Raw genomic sequence first — 24,723 nt, forward strand, 5'->3', positions numbered from 1 at the left:
TTTGATAAACGCTTCAGAAAGTACCACACGGAGGTTGTTTCTCTCCCCATGTTGCGCCCACCCCCTCCTGCTCCACCTTCCCTCTGCATTCAGGGGGCACAGATGGGCCTTTCACCAACCCCCCCCTTATTCCCACTGCCACCCCAGAACTCTGACCTGAACACTTCACCCCCAACCTAGTGAAGAATGAGGTGTGAGGTGGAGTACAACTGATTTATTAAAAACAAACACTAATTTCAAGATAACTTGGTGTAGATAGGTTAGGGCTGCCATAAGTCCAGATTTTCCTGGATCTTGGCATTGTCATAAAATGGGGGGGGGTCCTAAAAAAAGCACAACAATGTTGGGGTCTTCCTAAAAAATGCTCAACAGCTTTTGGGGTGTCCTGGTTTTTACTTTTTGAATAATAATAATAATTTATTATTTGTACCCCACACATCTGGCTGGGTTTCCCCAGCTACTCTGGGCGGGTCCCAACAAAGACCAAAAATGCACTAATAAGTGTATGGTTTCATGTCTTCCGGTTTTTTCTTTTCTTTCTTTTGTCATTTTATTACTACTGTAACAATGGGTATTACAAGGCTTTTCCTCTAGTACTGAGTTCAACCTCCAACTGTTTCCTTGCAGGCTTTCTCCATCGGCCTGAAACTGTGGAAGAAGACAGAGACCATCCTGGCTGTGAGTCATAGAATCATAGATTTGGAAGAGACCACAAGGGCCATCGAGTCCAGCCCCCTGCCAAGCAGGAAACACCATCAGAGCACTCCTGACATATGGTTGTCAAGCCTCTGCTTAAAGACCTCCAAAGTCGGAGACTCCACCACACTCCTTGGCAGCAAATTCCACTGTCAAACAGCTCTTACTGTCAGGAAGTTCTTCCTAATGTTTAGGTGGAATCTTCTTTCTTGTAGTTTGGATCCATTGCTCCGTGTCTGCTTCTCTGGAGCAGCAGAAAACAACCTTTCTCCCTCCTCTATGTGACATCCTTTTATATCTTTGAACATGGCTATCATATCACCCCTTAACCTCCTCTTCTCCAGGCTAAACATGCCCAGCTCCCTTAGCCGTTCCTCTAAGACCTTCTCCTGCCTTGCAGGCCTTTTCCCATGCAGCCTAGGAAAGTCCAGACTGACTCCAGCTACAAAAGCTGGGGCTGCTAAACAAACTCTTGGGCTTAGCAGGTTTGTTGTTGCTACAGGTTTTTCTATCTTTATTTTAGATCTTCTCTGATTTATGTGGCTATTCTTCAGTGTGGTTGTGTATTTAATGTTTTATTTATTGCTTATTACTACTTTGCTATTTATTTATTTGTTTGTTTGTTTATTTATTTAGTTTATTACATTTGTATGACGTCTTTCATCCGAAGATCTCAGTGTGTTTCGCAACATAAAGATGCAAAGTAAAAACACAAAATATGCAATAAAAGAAAGAATAACCCCTTCCCACAAACACATTTGCAAGGACATAGATTTAATTAGAAAGGACATGGGTTTAATTAAGCAAAGCTCTGGTTTTGATGTTGTTGTTGTTGTTACACAAGCGTGCTTCCCAATTCTCAGCTGCAGCACCCCAAACTCACCCTTTCTGCCTCTGGACCCCTGACCATTAGGTCCAGTCGTGACTGACTCTGGGCTTGCGGTGCTCATCTCGCTTTATTGGCCGAGAGAGCCGGTGTACAGCTTCCGGGTCATGTGGCCAGCAGGACTAAGCGGCTTCTGGCAAACCAGAGCAGCGCACGGAAACGCCGTTTACCTTCCCGCTATAAAGCGGTACCTATTTATCTACTTGCACTTAAGGGTGCTTTCGAACTGCTAGGTTGGCAGGAGCTGGGACCGAGCAACGGGAACTCACCCTGTCACGGGGATTCGAATCTGCCTCCTTAGCTAACAGTAATTTAAATGTACTATTATTATTTTGAGCCAATGTGTACACGTTAAATACAAGCACCAGAACACTTGCATGCACAATTTCCAAGAGTCGCCTGGCAGAGCTAGTGTGGTATAGTGGTTAGAGTGTCAGAATACGACTTAGCAGTCCTGGGTTCAAGTCCCTCCTTAGCCATAATGCTCACTGGGGGACCAGGCACTGCTTCACATCTTTCAATATGCGAAGGGCCGTGCCATGGAAGATGGAGCAAACTTGGTCTCTCCTACTCTGGTGGAAGGAGGACCCAAACCAATGGATTTCAGATAGAAGGAAGGAGATTCTGACTAAACATCAGGAAGAACTTTCTAGCAGCAAGAACTGTTTGACTGTGAAAGAAAGTAGTTCAGGTGGTGTGGGACACTCCTGAATTGGAAGGTTTTCAAGCAAAGGTTGGGCGGCCATCTGTCATGAATTCTTTTGTTGAATATTCTGCATTGCAGGGGCTTGGAGAAGATGACTCTCACCATCCAATCCAATGCAACAATTCAATGATTCTGGGAGACTGTGATTCTCCCCGCTGTGAGTTCTTTGATGGGAAGTGAGAAAGGACTCCTGACTAAAACACTCTCCACATTCCAAGCATTTATATGGTCTCTCCATTGTATGAATTATTTGATGGGAAATGAGATGGGAGTCCTGACTGAAACTCCTTCCACATTCCAAGCATTTATGTGGACTCTCCCAGGTATGAGTTCTTTCATGGGAAGTGAGACTTCCCTTGTGACTGAATCTCATTCCACACTCCAAGCACTGAAACGGTTTCTCCCCTGTATGGGTTCTTTGATGGGAAATGAGATTATATTTCCAGTTGAAGCTCTTTCCACATTCCAAGCAATGATAAGGATTCTCCCCTGTGTGAATTACTTGATGGGAAGTGAGCTTGGCCCTTTCCTTGAAGCTCTTTCCACATTCCAAGCACTGGTAAGGTTTCTCCCCTGTGTGAATTCTCTGATGGGTAGTGAGATTGGCCTGCTGATTGAAGCTCTTGCCACATTCCAAGCACTGATATGGTTTCTCTCCTGTGTGAATTCTTTCATGGACAGTGAGATGAGCCCTCCAACCAAAGCTCTTTCCACACTCCAAGCACTGATAAGGTTTCTTCCCAATGGGATTCTTCTGATGGGAAGTTGAATGGGAGCTTTGACTGAAGCTCTTCGCACACTCCAAATTTTTATATGGTTTCTCCTCTGTGTCAATTTCATCATGGTCTCCCTTGTTCTCCATTTCCAGTTCATCACCACCTGCAATAAAGAGATGAATAGAGGCTCAGCAAGAAATGGAGCCCGCAATTATTGAGCAACGCTTATTAACGCTTGTAAGAGAAGAAGAACAGAAGGCAGATAGATGAGAGGACTCACTTTAGGGTTCATTGAATTGGTTGACTGGCATTCAGGGACATCTTTATGGGAAGCTGAGATTCCAAAAGCCTGGCTCTTTTCTGGCATGGATTTTGGGATGGATTTTGTTTGGTCCAATTATGGAATCTGTTGCATCTCTAATGCCACTCATCTCTTTGGTGAAGCAAAAGGGACAGAAGCGGTGACTTCCAAGGTGGGGGAGGCTGGCTAGTTCTTGGCTGTTGCCGCTCTGCCAGCAGAGATTCTTATGTGATGATTTATGATAGCCAGGGCAAAGACACCAGTATCACACTCTGTCTTTGAAGACAGGGAGATGAACTGGGGTGAACCTCGCATGCTCTGTTTTCAGGGGATATCAGCATAGAATACAATGAAAGTCAAACTAAATAAAAATAAAGCAGAGTGGATAAGTAGGAAAAGAAAGTAAATTGGATAAACAGAAGATGTTGAAGAAGAAAAAGAAAAGAAAAACACAAAGCCCTCTAACGAGGCTGTTTCTTAACTATTTTTCTGGAGCAGAGGAATGGAGGAGCCATGGACTGAAACAGTAAGAAGCATTCTGTGATGGCAGAGAGAGAGAGCTGGGAGAAAAAGGATCTTTCGTTCAAGCTGAAGTAAACTCGGGGGGGGGTGGGGAGCCACCAAGCAGCTAGTGACTCATCTGGGGGGGAAAGGAGAGTAATTGGAAGGACTTTTCTTCCTAAATTAAGGTGGGACATCATGCCCAACAGGAGATGGGATTGGGTACAAATTAATGAACATATAATAAATAAAGAATTTTAGATTATTATCCTAATAAGGAACACTCATTGTACTGGACCAGAGGAACAATTTTCTTGATAGTGAGTGAGAATAAGAATTGGAGTTTCTGGATGCAAAGGAAAATGAACGAACTTGAAAACACCACCTAGCAGAACGAGGAATAGCTGGGTATCGTCTTGCAATACAGCTGGATAACCCTCCATTCAAGGTGAGCTGTGAGGTGTGAGAATCCCAGATGCTGTAGGTGGCGCTGTTCAGAACCATCAAAATCTGGGATGTTTCTCACATAGACAGATTAGTACGGAATTTCAAAAAAGATATTAAGATCCAACAGGGAGCCTTACCAAGAGCGGCCATGATCCCACAATTCTCCTTTATGACTTCCGTATGCAGAGCTCTCCGGTCAGGATCCAGCAACGCCCACTCCTCACCCAGGAATCGAACAATGACGCCTTCAAAGCTCAGTGAACTCTAAGAAGAAAAAGAGAAAGGTCCTCCTCATAGGCAGTATAAAGATTATATTACCACAAATTGTTTTGCTGTTTCCTGCCTGTTCATGCTGTGCTGTTTTAATGGGATTGTTTTGTTTCCCATACATTCTAAGTATGGATGCTTCTTTTAACGTCTTAATGGAATTATTTTATTTTGTGTTTTGTTCTGTGCATTGTTCTGTGTAGGTGGAGGACTCACCCAATGCCCTAAAAACAACTTCAAGGGGCAGTTTTGACAGAAGCCAAGAGGAAGAGGCTAGAAATTCCTGGGACTCCAGAGGAACCCTGCCTGCCCCACCCCTCCGCCTCTTTCCCCACAAGGCCGCCTTCTCCTACCTGAGCTGGTTCCACAGTCCCTGCTTCCCCTCTGCCACCAAGAAAAGATGGATGAGAAGGTCTTGCCAGCAACCTTATATCACCTGCAAGAGACAAAGGTAAGTGGGAAGCCAGTCTAGTGTCCGGATTCAGGGAAGTAATAGCAGCATTCCATACTGCTTGGTCAGACCACACATGGAATACTTTAGCCACACATGGACAACAATTTAGGAAGGATGTTGACCAGCTGGAACATGTGCAGAGGAGGGTAGCCAAGATGATCAAGGGTCTGGAAGCCAAGCCGTATGAGGAATGGTTGAGATGGGGAAAGAGGAACCTGACAGGAGGGGAATTGGCTCGTGGCTTCAAGGAGCTTCTGTCTAAGTCTCTGAGGGTAAGGGATGTTCAACAATGGAACAGCCTCCCTCCAAAGGCTGGTGGACTCTCCTTCCATGGAGATTTTAAAAGCGTCATGGATGCTTTAGTGGAGATTCTTGTAATGTAGGGAGGTGGACTAGATGACTGCCAGGGTCCCTTCCCACTCTACAATTCTGTGATTCTATGAAAGTCTCATTTGCTGAGTGCCCTCTGATTTGGGGGGGTGTTGGGCTGTCGTGGATGAGGTGGCGCTGTAGTCTAAACCACAGAGCCTCTTGAGCTTGCTGATTGTAAGGTTGGAGGTTCGAATCTGGGAGACAGGCTGAGCTCCCATTGCTCCGTCCCAGCTCCTGCCAACCTAGCAGGGTTGAAAGTGAGTAGATAAATAGGTACCACTGCAGCAGGAAGGGAAATGGCGTTTCCATGCGCTCTGGCACTCATCAGTGTCCTGTTGCACCAGAAGCAGTCTAGTTCTGCTGGCCACCTGACCCTGAATCCTGACTGGTCAAACGCCGGCTCACTCAGGCTGAAATCAGCGATGAGAGCCACACCTCAAAGTTGAATTCGACTGGACCTAACCGTCCAGGAGTCCTTTACCCACCTGTACCTCACCTTGTCTGGCTCCTTCATGCGGAATTTTGTGGGTGCCCCAGGGAGTTGGCACAATAAGGAACACAGTTTCATACCTGCGGCGAACTCGCCTCCTACTCTGTTTTGCAGAAAAGAAGGGGCCAGGACCCTCTGCTCCCTCACTTGGGGGTCCCACGCTGCATGGATTTGGAAGACCCCCAATGCACCCTCTGGGGAAGGGAGAGGAGGCTCACCAGATCCCGGAAGAGAGCGGGCAGATCCCTTCCTCTCGAGGAAGGCAGGCGCTGCGGAGGGAGGGGCTTGGGCGCGGGAGGACCGGCCTGCTTCCCCTTCTTTTCCTGTCCTCTCTAGGAAGGCAGCTCAGCTCCTCTTAACCCTTGGCCTGCCGTGCACCCCTTCTCTCCCTCTCCAAAGCAGGAGGATTTGGGGGCCCCTCTGGGCTGGCGAGCTGAGCTGCTCCCTCCCTTGGAAACAGCAGCAGGAGGGGCAGCTGGAAGGAGGAAACCCCATCGGGGGGTTGGGGGACCCCCAGGGTCATCCCGTCGGTCTCCCCCCACCCAAGAAATGGGGGGCAAGAACTGGGAGACCCTGGAGATGGGGGCAAAGAGGGTGGGGCTGGGAGACACCGGGGGCTCCAACTCCTCTCCCAGCCCAGAGGATGCTGCCTTCAGCCCTGCCCTCTCCTCTGAGGAGTCGCCCCAGCAGGGCAGGAGGGCCAAGCAGGCAGAGCTGGCACCAGACTCTGGGCCCTGCGCCTCCTAGGGGCCCCACGACAACGGATCAACAGAATATTGATTGGGTTTATTGCAATTGCTGGTTGGTAAAATCAGAAAGGGGTTCGGAGATCATTTGCGAGGGGACCCAGAGATTTCAACGGCCGGGGGCCTCCACAGGCTTTAATGGGGTCATGGTCCCCAGGCGACAGGGGCCCCCTCTGCATGCCCACCCCCAGCAGGGTGAATGCACCTGCTCCCCAGAAGACCCCCGGGTGCTGCTGCCTCCTCGGAAGGGGGACAGGAAGAAGTTGGTGCCTTCTGCCAGGAGAGATCCTGGGGTCCCTCCAGCTGCTCCAGGTTCCCAGCCCTGACTGGCAGCCGTGACCCTCCAGGATTCAAGACGGGGCATGTTCCTTGAGATGCTTGCAGGGGAGATGGAGCCTGGTCCCTTCTGCATGCCAAGCAGGTGTCCTGCTCCAGCCCTTCTAACCCCAGCAGCTCCACGCCGTCTGCACCGCCCTTGGCAAACCTCCAGGGGTGGCTGGACTACAACTCCCATCAGCCCCAGCCCGCGGGGTCCATGGTGAGGGATGATGGGAGCTGCAGCCCAGCCTCCTTGGGGAGGCCCATTGGCAGGAGGTCTCTTTCCGCAAGGGATGCTCTCATTCCTTCTCAGAGACGCGGCCAGGGCCCTTCTGCATGCCAAGCAGGTGTCCCCAGGCCCTGAGCTATGGGGGCCCTTCCCAGAGGACTCAAGGGGCAGAGCTGTGAGCTGGGTCTTGTCTGGGTCTTTCACCAAACAGCCCCTTCATTCCAGCTGCTACCCCAGAGTATTTTTATATTTTCCTTTATGATTTATGACCTTATTTTTCATTTATTAAAATTCGTATACTGCCTTCATTGGAAGATATCAGGGCATTACGCAGCATTAACATTCAAAATAAAAACACCAGTTACATAATAAAAACAAAAATGAAACACACCAATATTTCCGTCTCCCACAAAGACGCTGAAAATGATAAAGTCTCATTAGCCAAAGGCCTGATGGTTATGTTGTACTTTCTTAAACACCCTTCCAAACTCTCAGCCAATCAACAGCCCCTCCCCCAGATGACATTGCCTTAAACCTATTATAATACTGAACTTGACTTACTTTTATTACATAAATGACTTTGCTAGAGGAATACACAGCTTTAAATACAAACACCAGAATATGGCACCCAAATTTTAAGCAGACACAAATGCATGAACAATTTCTAAGAGTCTCATGGGAGAGCCAGTGTAGTATATTCCCTAGAGTATTCAACAAGACCCTGGGAGACCTGGGTTCAAATCCCTACTTGACCTCGAAGCTCACTGGGAGACCTTGGGGAGCCTAACCTAACTCTCAGTTATTCTCATGATTGAAAAGGAGGTGAAGAACCATGTGACCCCACAAGAACAGAACAAGAAAGGAGATTCTGACTAAACATCAAGAAGATGCATTGCATTGGTCAGACTAGATGACCCTCAAGATTCCTCCCAAAGCTACTATTCTATAATTCCAGGATTTCCCCTGCTGTGAGTTCTTTCATGGGAAGTGAGATTTCCTTCCAGCTCTTTCCACATTCCAAGCACTGATATGGTTTCTCCCTGTGTGAATTCTTTGATGGGAAGTGAGATTTTGCTTGAATGTGAATCTCTTTCTGCACTCTTGGCATTGAAATGGTTTCTCCCCTGTATGAATTCTTTGATGGGAAGTAAGACTATTATTCCAAATGAAGCTCTTACCACATTCCAAGCACTGAAATGGTTTCTTCCCTGTATGAATTTTTTGATGGGAAGTGAGATTTTCCTTGAAGGTGAATCTCTTTCCACACTCTTGGCATTGAAATGGTTTCTCCCCAGTGTGAATTCTCTTATGTTGCCATAACTTTTTTGTTGAAGCAAAATACTTTGTGCATTCCAAGCACTGATATGGCTTCTCCCCTGTATGAATTCTTTGATGGGACGTAAGACTATTTTTCCGAGTGAAGCTCTTTCCACACTCCAAACACTGATAGGGCTTCTCCCCTGTATGAATTCTTTGATGGGAAGTAAGACTATTCTTCCGACTGAAGCTCTTCCCACATTCCAAGCACTTACATGGTTTCTCCCCACTGTGAATTCTCTTATGTTGATCAAAGTCTATTCTTGTAGTAAAGCACTTCTCACATTTGAGGCACTGATATGGTTTCTCCCCTGTATGATTTCTCTGATGGGAAGTGAGATTGTCCTTCCTGGAGAAGCTCTTCCCACATTCCAAGCACTGATATGGTTTCTCCCCACTGTGAATCCCCTGATGTCGACGTAAGTATCTGCTTGTAGTAAAGAACTTTTCACATTGCAAACACTGATATGGTTTCTCCCCTGAATGAATTCTTTGATGGTGTTTGAGATGTGAGCTGTGATTGAAGCTCTTTCCACATTCCAAACACTGAAAGGGTTTCTTCCCAATAGGATTTACTTGATAGGAAGTGGCATGGGAGCCCTGACTGAAGTTCTCTCCATGTTCCAAATCTGGATGTGGCTTCTCCACTGTTTGGATTTTGTCCTGTTGTCCCTTGTTCTTAATTTCTAATTCATCACCACCTGCAATGAAGAGAGGAACAGACCAGAGCCTAAGAAAGAAATGGAGTTCCCATTTTTTGAATAATGCTCATGAACATTTGTGATAAAGGAAGATCTGAAGGGTGTTAGATGGGAAGTCTTACTGCAGAGTTCACTGCCTGACTGACCTTCACTGACATATTTATGGGAAATTCAGATTCAAAAAGCCTGTTCTTTTCAGGGGTGAAATTTCTTTGGCTCAGTCATGGAACCAACTCCATCTGCAAGGTCAGAACTCTATTTGAATATGAATTGGATTCTCTGTCTACCAATTACCTAGCGTCCAGGGGAGAATTAAATCGCTGTGTAATGACAGAATTCTAAATGGGTTTGGAAAATAGATCAAAAAGCTCTAAACTAACTATTGGTGATTTCAAAAGATTAAGCGACGTCCACTTCCTTAGACACTCAGAAAGCCTATCCACATCCTGATCCCTGTGGAAAAAGACAGAAGGCAAGGAACAATATTCACAGACAAAACAGTCCCCAGCCCTCCATGTCAGGTGAGCTGTGGGGGTGTGAGAATCCCAATTGCTCTAGGTGGCAACGTTGGGATCCATCCAAATATGGGAGGTTTGTCCCAGAGAAATATCTATTGAATTCCAAAGCAGATATGATGACCCAAGAGGGAACTTTACCCAGAGAGATCATGGTCCTACAAGTCTCCTCCATGACTTCCTTATGCAGAGCTCTCTGGGCAGGATCCAGCAACGCCCACTCCTCAGCCGTGAAATGAACAGCGACATCTTCAAAAGAAACTGAACCCTGAAAGAAAAATATCCTTCTCTTAGGCAGCATAAAGATTATTTCCTGCACGTTGCTCTTTTGCTTCCTGCCTGGGTTGTTCTAATCGGATTGGTCTGCCGCACATTCTGATTATTGGTGCTTATTTTAATGAACTCCACGTTGTTTTATTCAGATCAATTTGTCTGTTTGCCAAATGGAAGAATCCCTCTCTCCTCTCCCTGTGTGTTGTTCTGGGATGGAAAGACTCCCCAGATGTCCCAAAGACAATTTATAATGAATAATACTAGTGACATTCAGAGTTAAGGTGAAGGGGTTACTCTTTATCCTCAGCACAAAAACCTTCATTAATGGCATTTTCAGCCTTTGTTAAGGGCAGCTTTGACAGAGAGCAAGAGGGGATTCATTTGTCCCCAGAAACGCCCTGTCTCCCCCCCCCAGCCCCTTTCCCCCCAGGCTCCTTCCCCCTACCTGATCCGGTTCCTCAGCCGCTGCTTCCCCTCCACCAGGAGGAAGAGATGGGGGAGGAGGAGGTCTTGCCGGCATCCTTCTTTCACCTGCGAGAGACAAAGGGAAGTGGGGAGAAAGGAGTGCACGATGCTTCTCTCAGGGGTGTGAAATTTGTTCCCATTTCATATTTTAGTTATGCTGCAATATATCTGATCTCCATTGGCCTCTTGGCCCCAAGTGTCATCCCCAAAATATTGAATGAACCAGCAGATTATTTTGAGAATCACCAAAATGTGACCACACAGAGGAAAAACTCCTTCCTCCTTACCCAACGGCCTCTCTCTGGTGTCTAACAAAGTCCTCTCTGCCTCAGAGGAATCAGGAACCATTTCTGCAAACAGATCATTTTCCTGAAAAAGAAACAAGGATTCAAAACAAATAATGAGAACTATTAGAAAAGGAATGGCAGAGGCAAAATCTTTAGGGATGTCCAATATAGCGCCTTTGATACTTTCCAAAAAGGATGGGATTTATTGATCTTCTCCCTCCTGTTTGGAGCCCCTTGGGAGCATCCAGAGGAAAGTCTCTCTCACCTGCTTCCTCTCCTCCGCCTGACTCAGGAGGAAACCTTCGGCCAGGGCCACTGCCTGGGAACTGGTCTCCGCTCCGCATTCCCTCACCCAGCTCTCCATCTCCGCTGGAAGGACAGCCAGGAACTGCTCCAAGATCACCAGGTCCAGCATCTCAGCTTTCGTGTGCCTTTCTGGCTTCAGCCACTGGTGGCAAAGGTGGTTGAGTTGGCTGCAAACCTCTCGGGGTCCTTCAGCCTCCTGGAAGCAGAACTGCCTGAACTGCTGGCTCTGCGCCTCTGAGCGAAGGGTGTCCTCCTCTCCCAGGATCTTCTGCATGGAGCTTTCCCAGAATCCCCCACTGCTCCCAGTTTCCATAGCATGGCCTCTTCCTGCTCCAGGGCCATCTGAGTCTTCCTCATCCATCTTTAGGAGGGAATCCCCTTTTTCTTTGACCAAGTTCTGCCTGTCTGATTTAGAGGTGCTGCTAAATACTGCAAAGGAAATATGTTGTTCTGTTATGAAATTGGCACACGGTCAGCAGAAGAAAAAGGTCCCCTGAGCAAGTGTGGATGAGTCTTGCTAGGAACCAGGGCTGGACTGCACCACACGCCAGACTCTGAGCTTTCTGTAAGAAAAAAAGGAAGGAGGAAGGAGAAGAAGAAATCCTCTTGCCAGGCCAAAAGTGGAGGCAATGGAAGCGGTTTCTGTGAGTTGAATCAGCCTGATGGGCACGAGGAGCTTCTCCTCCTCCCTGCATTGAACAAGATGACCCTCAGGCTCCCTTCCAGCTCTACGATTCCATGTTCCTATGATTCTCACAGGGGCCTGAATGGGAAGCCCCCCAGCAGGACTGGGGCACAAAAGCCCCTCCCCCCCTTGCGCCCCCTTCCAGCAACTGCGATTCAGAAGCATCTCTGGGGAGACAAGAGCTCAGCCCTCGAGGATGAAGCCACCAGGAGCCTCTCCTCCTCCTCCTCCTCCCTGCCCTGGTCCCAGCCTGGCCTCCTGGGGCAGGGAGTTCCGCAGTCTTGTTTCTGCCCCGCAGGAAGAAGCGCTTTCTTTTCTTTGCCCTCTCCCCTCTTCCCAAAGTCTCAATTGATTGCATGGCTCACGCTCTCCTTTTTTATTTTGCATCTATTTTTACAACAGCGTACAAATCTTTGTTTCCCACAACAACGTCTGGATTCCTCGGTCCGAAGGGGGCTTCTTTGCAGGCCCTTTTCTTCCCTCCCAGAAGAAAGGGGGGCAGGAGCCTCTGCCCCTTGACTTGGGGGTCCCCCCGCTCCCCCTTGCATCCCAGGGACACCCCCCCTCTTCTCCCCAATGCAGAGACTCACCGGCTTCCCGGAGGCGCCATGGATGCAGCACGTGCAGAAGAGAGAGACAAAGGCCCCGCCTCCTTTTTAGGCAGGGCGGAGAGGGAGGGGCTCGGGAGTTTCTCCCCCCCCCCCCACGCCTTTATTTTCTCCCCTCTCTAGGAATCCAGATCAATCCCTTTTAACCCTTGGCAAGCCAGCTCCCCCTCTCTCCCTCTCCCTCTGGTGTCCAGTGCCGGGGAGTTCCACAGGTGAACTCTGCTTTGCGTTTAATTTTACCTGTCCTGAATCTTCCAGCATCCCGACTCCTTGGATGTCTTTGAGTTCCACTGTCAGGAGATGCAACTCTCCCTCCACTTTCTCTAGTCCAGGCTTGGCTTTTGAAAATTAGTGGGGGCTCAGTAATTAGCTAATTGGGAACCCCTGCTCTAAAGTCTAAAGAGCCCCAAAGGCTGCAACCTTTCTTCATAGCCAAGTCTGCCACCCTCGTGATCATTTTGGCAGCCCTTTTCCAACTCCCCAAACATCCTTCATGAGGAGAGGCGACTGTACCCCCCATGAGGTTACGCCATAGATTTGTGACCAGGGGGGGCTGCAGGGCTCTGTCCGGGGCCTGTTGTGGCTCAATCTGTCGATAAACGACTTGGGTGGAGGAATTGAGGGGATGCTCATCCAGTTTGCAGATGACGCCAAACTGGGAGGGGTAGCTAATGGCACAGAATTACCATTACAGATTGGAGAACTGGGGGCAAGCTGACAAAATGAATTTCCCTAGGGACAAAGGTCAGGTGTTGCACTTAGGCAGGAAGAACCAGATGCAGAACTATAGAAGGGGGGGCATAGCAGTGCATGTGAAAAAGATCGAGGGGTCTTGGTGGACCCCAAGCTCCACCTGAGTTCACAGTGTGATGCAGCTGAGAAGAAGCGAATGCTACTCTAGGCAGCGTCCACAGAAGTCCAGTGTCCAGATCAAGGGACGTCATAGTCCCACCTTGGTCAAGCCACACCTGGAATACTGTGTCCAATTCTGGGCAAAACAATTTAAAAAGGGTGTTGACCAGCTGGCAGGTGTGCAGAGGAGGGCAGCAAAGATGATCAAGGGTCTGGAAACCAAGCCTGATGAGGAACAGTTGAAGGACCAGGGTATCTTTATCCTGGAAAAGAGGAAACTGAGAGGAGAGAGGAGAGCCATCTTCAGATCTCTTAAGGGCTGTTCCATGAAAGATGGAGCAAGCTTGTTGTTTTCCTGCTCTGCAGGGGCGGACCAGAACCAATGGATTCAAGTTACAAGTGCAGGAATACGTGAATATTTGAGGGGGGGGCATGCAAGTGGGAGGGGGCATGCAACCTGCAGCAAGAGATGGAGGATGGGGTGCTGCTGCTGAGCTAGAGGGCGCTCATTTATGCTCAGGAAGGACGCAGGAGACAAGAGGAAGAAGCTGCTGCTATGGGTTGCCAGCACTGACTGGCAGCCTTGACCCTCCAGGGGGCCAGACGGGGGGGGGGGTTAAGCCTGGACCCTTCCACATGCCAAGCAGGTGCCCTTCCAGTGATCTTTGTAGCCTTGTTCAGATTATGGGGTGTTAAGGACAGCTGGGTTAGTTTTCATGAAGCGCTTTTAATGCAGCGTAAGAAACTCAGAGATATCCGCCAGGTGCCAAGGGGCACTTTCAGCCTAAGTTGGTCACCATAACGGGGTCCCTTCCAACGCTTCAATTCTACGATTCTATTATCTCAGCTGCGTTGCTGGATTTTAGTTTGCTCTTACAACAGTTCACTTCTCCCAGTATGCAAGAAGGAGAAACACACACAGTGGAAATGGAAATTGTATTAACTATGGACCAAGGCAGAGCCCAGAAATCTCCATGTAGTCACAGTTGGACCTGTGCCAGCAGCAAAATGCGCCTGGCACCTGGCTAATTTCTAACACTATTTTTTTTAAGTAACGGACCCCTGGGTGGTTAAGTCCAAAGGCGACTTTGGGGAGTGGCGCTCATCTCGCTTTCAGGCCGGGGGAGCTGGCCTTTGTCCAGAGAATAGTCAGCTTAGCCTAGCAGTTACTTTGCAGATTCACCAATTGCTTAACAGAACTTCGATTAAAAAAAAGACAAAACGTAGCAAAGAATGAGGCGTTTGGTGGAATACAATCAATTTATTAGAAAATAAACAAGTTCAGGCTAAGTTTGTGCACATATCATTTCAAGTGTTCCTGTTCCTTTTTCCATTCCTTTATTACTACTGTAACAATGGGCATTCTTAGGCTGCTCCTCTCCTCCTGACCCAACCAACCCTGGCTGACAATTCCCTCTCGCTCTCCACCTCCAGGGTCTCTCCTGAAGAGGCAGAGACCACCTTGGCTGCTTTGAGTCCCAGAAGACCTGCTCCCTGCCTTGCAGGGCTTTTCCCATCTGACCACAGGGATGGGCAGCTGGGGTTGTTTGGATCTGTTTTAAGTTGTTGCTGTGATTTGTGTGGAAATTGCTGGGTTTGGTTGTGTATTTTTTGATGTTTCATTTCTTGTATACAACCACTTTCTTATATATGATCTATTATATGATCTATTAAACCAAAAATCTCAGGACGGTTTCCAGCATTAAAATACAAAATAAAACACAGAATAAAGAATAGAAACCAGAAAAAATGAAGCAAACCAATAATTCACTCCCATAATTGCATTTAAAAGGACATTGAATATTAAATCAGTGTAAGGCCATCCTTTCGAATTCCCCACCAATCACCTCTCACCCCCAGCATTCCAAACTGCCCCCCTCCCTAGCGTCCCTTCCAACACTACAGTCTTATAATTCTATTATATTCCCCGCTGCAAGTTATTTGATGGGAAGTGAAACTTTCAATCAAGATGAAGATATTCCCACATTTCAAGCACTATTAGGGTTTATTTCCTCTATGAATTCTTTGATGGTAAGACAAATATATCTTCCAACTGAAGCTCTGTCCACATTTCAAACACTGATATGGTTTCTCCCCTGTATGAATTCTTTGATGGGAAGTGAGATCAATATTCCGATCGAAGCTCTTTCCACATTCCAAACACTGATAGGGTTTCTGCTTTGTATGGATTTTTTTATGGGAAGTGAGATAGGCCTTTGAACTGAAGCTCTTCCCACATTCCAAGCACTGAAACGGTTTCTCCCCTGTATGAATTATTTGATGGGTAGTGAGATGGGACCTCTGGCTGAAGCGCTTTCCACATTCCAAGCACTGATATGGTTTCTCCCTTGTATGAATTCTCTCATGGATAGTGAGATAGGACCTCTGATTGAAGCTCTTCCCACACTGCAAGCACTGGTAGGGTTTCTCCCTTGTATGAATTCTTTGATGGGAAGTGGCATTGGCCTTTGTACTGAAGCTCTTCCCACATTCCAAGCACTGATAAGGTTTCTCTCCTTTATGAAATCTTTGATGGACCGTGAGATAAGAGCTGCAACTGAAGCTCTTCCCACATTCCAAGCACTGATGCTTTTTCTTCCCAGTGGGAATTCTTGGGTGGGATAAGGAATGAGAGCTCTCTCCATACTCCACATATTGATAGGGGTTCTCCACTGTGTGGATTTTGTCATGGACTCGCTGGTTCTTAATTTCTAATTCATCACCACCTGCAACAAAGAGAGATATGGATTTTCAACATCTACAAGCAGCCACTGGGAGAGATCATCAGGGGGTTTGGGCTGGGTGTTCATCAGTATGCAGATGATACCCAGCTCTACCTCTCTTTCAAATCAGAACCAGTGAAGGTGGTGAAGGTCCTGTATGAGTGTCTGGAGGCTGTTGGAGGATGGATGGCGGCTAACAGATTGAGGTTGAATCCTAACAAGACAGAAGTACTGTTTTGGGGGGACAGGAAGCAGGCGGGTGTGGAGGACTCCGTGGTCCTGAATGGGCTAACTGTGCCCCTGAAGGACCAGGTGTACAGCCTGGGAGTCATTTTGGACTCTCAGCTTTCCATGGAGGTGCAGGTCAGTTCTGTTTCCAGGGCAGCTGTTTATCAGCTCCATCTGGTATGCAGGCTGAGACCCTACCTGCCCGCTGATATTCTCACCAAAGCGGTTCATGCTCTAGTTATCTCTCGCTTAGACTACTGACATGCGCTCTATGTGGGGCTACCATTGAAGGTGACCCGAAAAGACAAACAGGTCAAATCTCTGATGATACATTCAGCAATAGATATACTTCCGGGTTGGCGCGATCAGCTAATGGCGGATTCCCTCCGAGCTCCGGAGGGAATCGGCTCAGTGGAAGAGGGGTCCTGCCGCCGCGGCGACGCGGGGACCCTCAGAAACCACAGGCGCGGATGCGTGTGGACCTGGTGACTCGGCGGGCACCATTTGCGCCCCCTCCGACTTGCAAAGAAGCCTTTTTAAAGGCTTCGGAGCAGGTGGCGGAGAGCGGCGTGGTGCTGTGAGTAGACCGCTTCTTCCACGGAGTGAAGCCGCAAGCCATGGCTGGAGAGCGCTGACTTCTTTCCTTGATCTTTTGGACTACAAAAAGTAACAACCCGTGAGTAATACGGAAATTGGAATTAAAAATCTTTTTTAATTGAATTCGGAACGACAGGGGGAGGTGCCAAAAGGAAGTCCGTCTCCCCCCCTTTGCAGACAATTCAAAGCAAGAATTAGATAACTAAGGTTGAGAGACTGTTTTCCTCTCTTCGAGATAAAAATCTTTAATTTCACGACTTGGATATACAATTTATTACTGGAGGATTAGAACTGAAAGACAGAGTTGAAGTGTAACCGCCCCCCGGAACCGGGAGCGATCTGCGAGAGAGCCTGCAGAAGATACCTGTAGAGTTTGACAGCTGTCAAATGAGCTGTCAAAGTCAGGAAATTCTATTTGTTGCTACTTTGGCTGGTTATTTTTGCTACATTGGACTGTGAGCTTTTGCAAAAGGAGAGAAAATAAGAACAAAATAACCTGATTGTTGGAGAAAGAATACTTAGTAACCAGAATCCCTCTAGAGGGGGTTCTGAGATATTACAATGGCTACAGATGGAAAATTACAGGCAGAACTGGATAGGGTGTTTGATTTCCTGGGAAAGCTGCAAGAGCAGAGTGATGTTATGGCGGTAAATCTCATAACCTTGAATCTTAAAGTAAACAATTCTGTTGAAAAGGATTTGACGCAAGAAAAATCTGCAGCTGGAAAGGAAAATACATGTGCTGTTTTGGAAGAAGGCGAAGGAGGAGCTGAAACGCCACAAGTGGAAAAGAACAACCAGAGGCCTGTTGAATTGGAACGTAAGGAAAGCAAGGTTTGGATGAAGAAAATCTGGTTTGGAATGGAGAATGAGGACTGGGGATTTTTCCCTATAGGGAGTCCGGAAGATCTATGGATTACAAATTTGATTAAGGTGAAAACTGGAATGTTTGGGACATTTGGGACACTTGGACTTAGAAAGAGTAAGAAGCAGGACCTGGACTCTTTTTTCGAATATGGTGGGCTGGTTGGAAAAAATATAGACCCTAGTGGGTCAAAGATGCTCCGAGACCTGATGTTCAACACAAAGGACTGTCAACAAAACCGGCTGAAAGGGACTGAGAGAGATTTAAGAGCCTTGGACGTGGTAGATCCAGGCTGAGAGCTGATAGACTAATGGACAATTTTTGGGGATCGAAACTGGGGGAGGGGGGAAAGCTGTGGAATCCAAAGGGGTATAATTATATGTTTTACTTGATAGGTTGTCTTGTAATTATTTTAATAATTGGGAACTTCGTGAAAGGGAATTTGGGTCGACCTTAGAAAAAGGGTGAATTCTAAAAGGAGGTTTAGAAGTTTAAAATTAGCCAATTAAGATGAATTAAGCAAAATATTAATAAGGGATAATTGGGGTACAAAGAACTTGCTGAGCTAAATTTTGAAATTGGGATGCAAGAAGGGGAGGTGGGGGAAGTCCGGGACAGTGGTTAAGAAAATAAGGTTTTAAAAATTATACGTGTTATTTGTATGTCTATGTTTTTTGTGTTTGTTTAAAAGAAATTGAGAAAATCCTAATAAAAATTTTATTTAAAAAAAAAAGATATATGATATAACATTGAAATGGCAGCTTGGGAAAGATTGTGGAATGGAAAATTGAAATTTACAGCATGTTATGAGTTAAAAGAACACTATAGGAAAATGATGTATAGATGGCATTTGACTCCTAGTAACTTAGCTAAAATGTACAAGACCAAATCAAATGCCTGCTGGGAATGTCAGGTGAAGGAAGGTACATTTTTCACATGTTGTGTTTGTGTAAGACAGTAAAAGTCTTCGGGGAAATGATTTATAACGAGTTGGAAAAAATGCTGAAAATAATCTTTGTTAAAAACCCGGAAGCTTCCCTTTCAGGTATAATGGGGGGAAAGGTACGCAAAGATGAGGGGGAATACCTGTTTATGTATGCTACCACAGCTGCCTGAATGGTATACACCCAAAGACGGAAAGAAAAAGCAGTACCAACAAAAGACGACTGGCAAGTAAAAAAGGCTCCCTTTACCTTTTATAAGAATGAAGCCTCATTTCAAAAGGTTTGGGAAGTTCAGACCAGCCTGATCTCTGTTTAGGGTAAAGTGACGCCTGACAATTAAGATCTCTGTTTAGAAAGGCATAATTGGAGGAAGTACATTCCCAGACCAAACAGTCCTCCATTCAAGGTGACTTGTGGAGGTGTTGGAAGCCCAGCGGCTGAAGGCAGCGCTATTGAGCTCCATCACAATAGAGATACAGGTATGGAATTTCAGAACAGATCTCATGATCCAACTAGGAGCCTTACTGAGAGAGGCCAGGATACCACGATTCTCCTCTGTAACCTCCTTATGCAGAGCTCTCTGGGCAGGATCCAGCAACGCCCACTCCTCCGCTGTGAAACAAACAGTGACATCTTCAAAAGAAACTGAGCTCTGAAAGAAAAATATCCTTCTCTTAGGCAGCATAAAGATTATTTCCTGCACGTTGCTCTTTTGCTTCCTGCCTGGGTTGTTGTAATTGGATTGGTCTGCTGCGCATTTTGATTATTGATGCTTATTTTAATGCTTTAATGGAGTTCTTTCATCGTGTATTTTAATGATGGGTATGAATCTTAGTGAAAATGGGTGGAACTCCACCTTGTTTTATTCAGATCATTGTCTCTGTGCAAGCATTCCAGTTTGTCAAATGGAAGAATCCCTCTCTCCTCTCCCTGTGTGTTGTTCTGGGATGGAAAGACTCCCCAGATGTTCCAAAGACAATTTATAATGAATAATAGTAGCGACATTCAGAGTTAAGGTGAAGGGGTTACTCGTTATCCTCAGCACACAAACTTTCATTAATGGCATTTTCAGCCTTTGTTAAGGGCAGCTTTGACAGAAGTCAAGAGGGGATTCATTTGTCCCCAGAAACGCCCTGTCTCCCCCCCTCAACCTCTTTCCCCGCAGGCTCCTTCCCCCTACCTGATCCGGTTCCTCAGCCGCTGCTTCCCCTCCACCAGGAGGAAGAGATGGAGGAGGAGGTCTTGCCGGCATCCTTCCTTCACCTGCGAGAGACAAAGGGAAGTGGGGAGACAGGAGTGCAGGATGCTTCTCAGAGGTGAAGCAGTGCATCTCTAACTACAGATTAAGAAATACTCCCCTATACCTATTTCAGATTTAATTGTGCAAAATCATATATCAGGCTCCTCTGGGCTCTGGGCCTCAAGTGTCTTCCCCAAAAAGATCAAAAGAACCACTAGATTACTTTCAACACCAACAGAATGGGACCAAACTGAGAAAATACTCCTTCCTTCTTACCCAGTGGCTTATCTCTGGTGTCCAACAGAGACTTCTCTACTTCAGAGGAATCAGGACACAATTCAGCAAACGGAACCTTTCCCTGAAACAGCAACAAGGATTCAAAACAGAGACGTGGAAAAGAATCAGAATAGGAATGGCAGAAGCAAAAATTTTAGCAGCATCTGGTAGCCTTCCAAAAAAGGATGAGATTTAGGGTCCTGCTCCCTCCTTGGAGCCCCTTGGGAGCATCCAGAGGAAAGTCTCTCTCACCTGCTTCCTCTCCTCTGCCTGACTCAGGAGGAAACCTTCAGCCAGGGCCACTGCCTGGGAACTGGTCTCTGCTCCGCATTCCCTCACCCAACTCTCCATCTCAGCTGGAAGGACAGCCAGGAACTGCTCCAAGATCACCAGGTCCAGCATCTCAGCTTTCGTGTGCCTTTCTGGCTTCAGCCACTGGTGGCAAAGGTGGTAGAGTTGGCTGCAAACCTCTCGGGGTCCTTCAGCCTCCTGGTAACGGAACCAGCTGAACTGCTGGCTCTGCACCTCTGAGCGGAGGGTGTCCTCCTCTCCCAGGATCTTCTGCACAGAGCTTTCCCAGAATCCCCCACTGCTCCCCGTTTCCGGGCCTCTTCCTGCTTCAGGGCCAGCTGAGTCTTGCTCATCCATGTGTGTTCAAAGGAAGCCTCCAAGAGACAGGAAGGATCCCCTTGGCCCTCTGCCAAGTTCTGTTCGTCCAAATTTGAGGCGCTAGAAAATCCAACAAAGAAAAAAGAGAAGTAATGCTCTTGCCCTCCTAGAAGAAAAATGACCATCCCAGATGTGCAGGCCAGTGAAGGGATTTCTGTGAAATGAATCAGCCTGGTTGATCCTGCTTTTCAGTATTTGCAGTCAAGGAATAAAGTCAGAACGGTGAGTGACAAGTGAGTCATTCATACCAAGTGTAACGTGGAAACCAGGCTATAGCGAGGAGTTCCCACCTCCTCAAGACAAACTACTGAGATGGGGTCCTTTTCCCCTTGTTCTGAGGGCCAGATCCTCATCTGGGAAACGCCCTGAGGGCCAAGTGGGTGAGGCCAAAGGACAGAACTCAAAAGCAGGTAAAGTAGGATCTACCTTCTTTCTGTGATTTCAACTGTTTTCAAGGTTGTGTTTTAATCCGGGAATTTGCCCTGGGAATTCAGGAGGGTGGCTGTGTAATTAAGAATGTGACACAGCCGAACCCCCACATCTGCGTGGGGTACTTCTGGATCCAACCCCCTTGAGTGTCCGCTTCAACATCCCACTCGTGTGCCAGCCTCAGTCCCTTTGTGGCCAGGGGACTCCATGCTCTGCTTCTGGGGGGGATATTTGCCATGCTCTCCATGCGGAGCTGCGCTTGAAGATGACTCGGAAATCGATGGAAAGCAGGGAGCAAGTTACGGGCTGGCTTCCCTCATGGCATTTCTATCCACCTTTCCCCCCCTGGGCTCCAAAAGGCAGCCATGGGTCTGGCCAGTGGCGTAGCGTGGGGGGTGCCAGGGGTGCCGGCCGCACCGGGCGCAACATCTGGGGGGCGCGAGTCCAGAGGGAAGGGACAAGTTCCTTCCTCCGCCGGGGTCCCCGCCGCCACCGCCAGCCTTGCGCCCCTAGCGCGCGCGCCCCCCGCCGCCGCTGCGGCTGCGCTCCACTCACTGCTCGCAGGAGGAGCAGCCGCTGCAGCAGCGCCGACGCTGCCACCGACGCCTGGCCGGGCACGGGCAGCCTCTGCACCCCGACGCCGACGCCATCCCCTCGGCCCAGCCACAGGCGGCAGCTGCTTCTGCCGACTGGGAGGGAGGAGAGCTCCAAGGGGCCTCGCTGCGCCTAAACCCTCCGAGAGGAAGCCGGCGGGCGGGCGAGGGTCTCCCGGCAGAAGGGGGCGCCGCTGGCTCCGGCTCTCAGCGCTGGCTCTCCGGCTCTCTCTTGACTCATGGCTTCCCGGGGCTGAGAGAAGCAGGCTCAGCCTGGAATAATATTGAGTTGGAAGCAGTGAAGAAACTCAATATGGAGGTCGGATGGCCGAAGTATTGGGAAATCTTAGAACAGGATGGAGATAAATTCAAACTACAAAGTCAGGAGAAATTGAAGCATAAAGTAGAAAATTGGTTCCAATATCGCCAAATAATGGAATTTTTTAAACAGGATAGGAAAATTGGTTTCCAGGTGGAAAAATCAAAACTAGAGACCGAATTGTTAGAACCCGATACTAAGAATTTATCTAGAATGTATAACTTGTTGTTGAAATGGAACACACAGGATGAAACAGTTAAATCGGCTATGATTAAGTGGGCTCAGGATGTTGGACATAACATTATGTCAGCTGACTGGGAATGGTTATGGAACACCGGTATTAAATTTACGGCATGTAATGCCTTAAAGGAAAACATTATGAAAATGGTTTACAGGTGGTACATGACCCCAGTCAAACTGGCAAAAATCTATCATTTGCCCGACAATAAATGTTGGAAATGTAAAGAGACTGAAGGTACTTTCTATCACCTTTGGTGGACATGCCCGAAGATAAAGGCCTTCTGGGAAATGATCTATAATGAAATGAAAAAGGTACTTAAATGTACCTTTTCTAAAAAACCAGAGGCCTTCCTCTTGGGCATTGTCGGCCAATTGGTGACAAAGAAAGATAGAACTTTCTTCATGTATGCCACAACAGCAGCAAGAATACTCATCGCAAAGTATTGGAAGACACAAGATTTACCCACTTTGGAAGAATGGCAGATGAAAGTGATGGACTATATGACACTGGCCGAGATGACAGGCAGAATCCGTGATCAACGAAAAGAGACGGTGGAAGAAGAATGGAGAAAATTTAAAAGCTATCTTAAGGACTACTATAAACTTAATGAATGCTAAAGTGTTGTGGTTTTCAGAAGCAAAAGGGTACAGGGATACAAGGCTAGACTATAAAAGAGGACTAAGATGACAGAGATTAGAAAGTAACAACTGGGAGTTGCTAGTTGAATTATGGACATTGGGATGCAGAGAGGGGGGGTATGGGGAAGTTTAAGAAAAGAGGTTTATGAAAATATGTTTGAAACTATTCATGTATGTCTGTCACTTTTTGTGTTTGTTTGCTTTTCTTAAAAATGTTGTAAAACCAATAAAAATTTTATTAAAAAAATAATAATATTGAGTTGGATAATGGCTGGTGGGAAAGGGGTTAGGCAGGGACCCTCTCCTCTAGGCTCTGCTGCCCCCCCCCCGCCCTTCAGACTGCTCAGGCCAGGTAGAAACCTTCTTCTACTAAGTAAGAGGTAGGAAATGCCACTAAAACAATTTTGCTTTATCCCAAAGCTGTGGAAACTTTAAAGATATTGTACACTTTAGCCAAAAACGGTGTTTTTCTTGACTGAAAGTTACTCTGGCTGCTACTTCGTTCTGCAGCTCTAGCAGCACTTCTTGCAAAGAAACAGCAACGTCTTTTTCTTGTTTATTTCTCTAGGTCACTTCTGTTTTCTTCACTTCTCACTTCTCTCTCTGACCCCGCAGTCTCGTGCCGTACCCGCCCCAATTACACGATTTTCATCTGTGGCCCCCTTGGAATATCCTGGGGGGAGGACCCAGGGAGCCATATGGCCCCCAGTTGAGAAACACTGCGCTAAAAGATGGCCAGAATGCAGAAGCCTAATACAAAAAAGTCATAAAAATCCAAATCTGTCAGGAGCACCCATCCCTCTGCCCTTCAGCCTCACTGGAGGCACCTGGCGCACAGAGGGAATAGACACCCCCCTGCGCAAAGCCCGGGTCTGGGGTCTCTCCTCGGTAGCCCGCGGGCATCGTGGGGAGCGCGGAAAGAGCCGGTGCAGGATGTGAATGGCCATGTTTATGCTGTGAAGCGCCCTGAGATCTATGGATGAAGGGCGGTATACAAATTTAATTCACCGCCACCATCATCTTCGAGGGTGGGGGCTGGGAAAAGAGAGGGGGGTCTCCCTTTCTAGACCTCTTTAAAATATGCTCGCGATGGCTCCTGGCCACAAAGGCTAAGCGTGGCACTCAGTGGCATAGCGTGGGGGTGCAGGGGGGGCGGCCGCACCTGGCGCAACATCTGGGGGGGCGCTCCACGGGTTAGGGGGCGCAAAATCCACGGGTTAGAGGGCGCAAATTACTTGCCTTGCCCCGGGTGCTGACCACCCACGCTACGCCACTGGGTCTGGCCAGCATTTGAGGGGAGCATCCTGCACTGCTCCTGTTTGGCCTAGAGGACTCCCGTGGTTCCCTCCCCACCCCCCCCTGGACCCTCTGCTCCCTGATTTGGGGGGGTCCCCCTTCCCCCCCCCCCAAGCGAGAAGAGAGGGAGACTCACTCGACGCAGGAGGCGCCTCCGAGGAGAGAACAGCTGCCTCCTCTGACAGGAAGGGGCTGGGGGGCGGGGCTTGGACTCTGGAGGACCCGCCCCCGCCTGCCTTTCTGGTCCTCTCTAGGAATCCCGCTCAGTGCCTCTTAGCCCGGCTGAAAGAACACGATGACGTCTCGTTGGAACAAGTCTCGCGGCAGCATTTGACGAGCCGTTTCCTCCTTTCTCTCTTCTTCTCTTTTCCTTGCCCCTTCCTTCTGCCCAGCAGGGAGAGCTCAGCCCCCCTCAGAGCAGCCCCACTTGCAAGGCAGCTCCAGAAAGGGGGCAAGACTAAGGGGGCCGGAGGGGGAGAGAAAGAGGTGGAGAGCGGAGCTGCAGGGGGCGGGAACCTCTCTCTCTC

At 47.9% G+C, this 24,723-nt stretch overlaps 3 protein-coding genes across 8 annotated transcripts in view; all 3 read right to left on the bottom strand.

The window, feature by feature from the left end:
* LOC308572661 (uncharacterized protein) overlaps nucleotides 1-6,070 on the bottom strand; it is a 73,454-nt gene extending 67,384 nt beyond the window's left edge. The window contains exon 1 of the mRNA XM_081168935.1: nucleotides 6,055-6,070. The gene's annotated coding sequence lies outside the window, so the exon portion shown is untranslated. The remainder of the gene's footprint in view (nucleotides 1-6,054) is intronic.
* LOC308572648 (uncharacterized protein) overlaps nucleotides 1-24,469 on the bottom strand; it is a 152,819-nt gene extending 128,350 nt beyond the window's left edge. The window contains exons 1-3 of one of the 6 annotated variants that reach the window (XM_081168887.1): nucleotides 24,333-24,469; nucleotides 20,264-20,740; nucleotides 10,688-10,769 (exon numbers count right to left, since the gene is read on the bottom strand). In XM_081168887.1, coding sequence (XP_081025013.1) covers nucleotides 10,688-10,769; nucleotides 20,264-20,659 — 478 coding nt within the window. In that variant the 5' untranslated portion in view covers nucleotides 20,660-20,740; nucleotides 24,333-24,469. Of the gene's footprint in view, nucleotides 1-5,916; nucleotides 6,049-10,687; nucleotides 10,770-10,952; nucleotides 11,599-20,263; nucleotides 20,741-21,106; nucleotides 21,443-24,332 lie in introns of those variants that run through there. The other 5 variants (XM_081168886.1, XM_081168888.1, XM_081168885.1 and 2 more) reach the window with 5 other exon arrangements.
* On the bottom strand, nucleotides 1,964-4,517 carry LOC308572672 (uncharacterized protein). Its single transcript, XM_081168952.1, has 2 exons — nucleotides 4,391-4,517; nucleotides 1,964-3,167 (listed from the first exon to the last, which is right to left on the bottom strand). The coding sequence occupies exons 1-2, from the start codon at nucleotides 4,401-4,403 to the stop codon at nucleotides 2,332-2,334; spliced, it is 849 nt and encodes a 282-aa protein (XP_081025078.1). The 5' UTR covers nucleotides 4,404-4,517; the 3' UTR covers nucleotides 1,964-2,331.
* Nucleotides 24,470-24,723: the final 254 nt, after the last annotated feature.

The sequence above is a fragment of the Podarcis bocagei genome, assembly GCF_964188305.1.
Source record: "Podarcis bocagei genome assembly, chromosome: 13".
NCBI classification, from domain to species: Eukaryota; Metazoa; Chordata; class Lepidosauria; order Squamata; family Lacertidae; genus Podarcis; species Podarcis bocagei.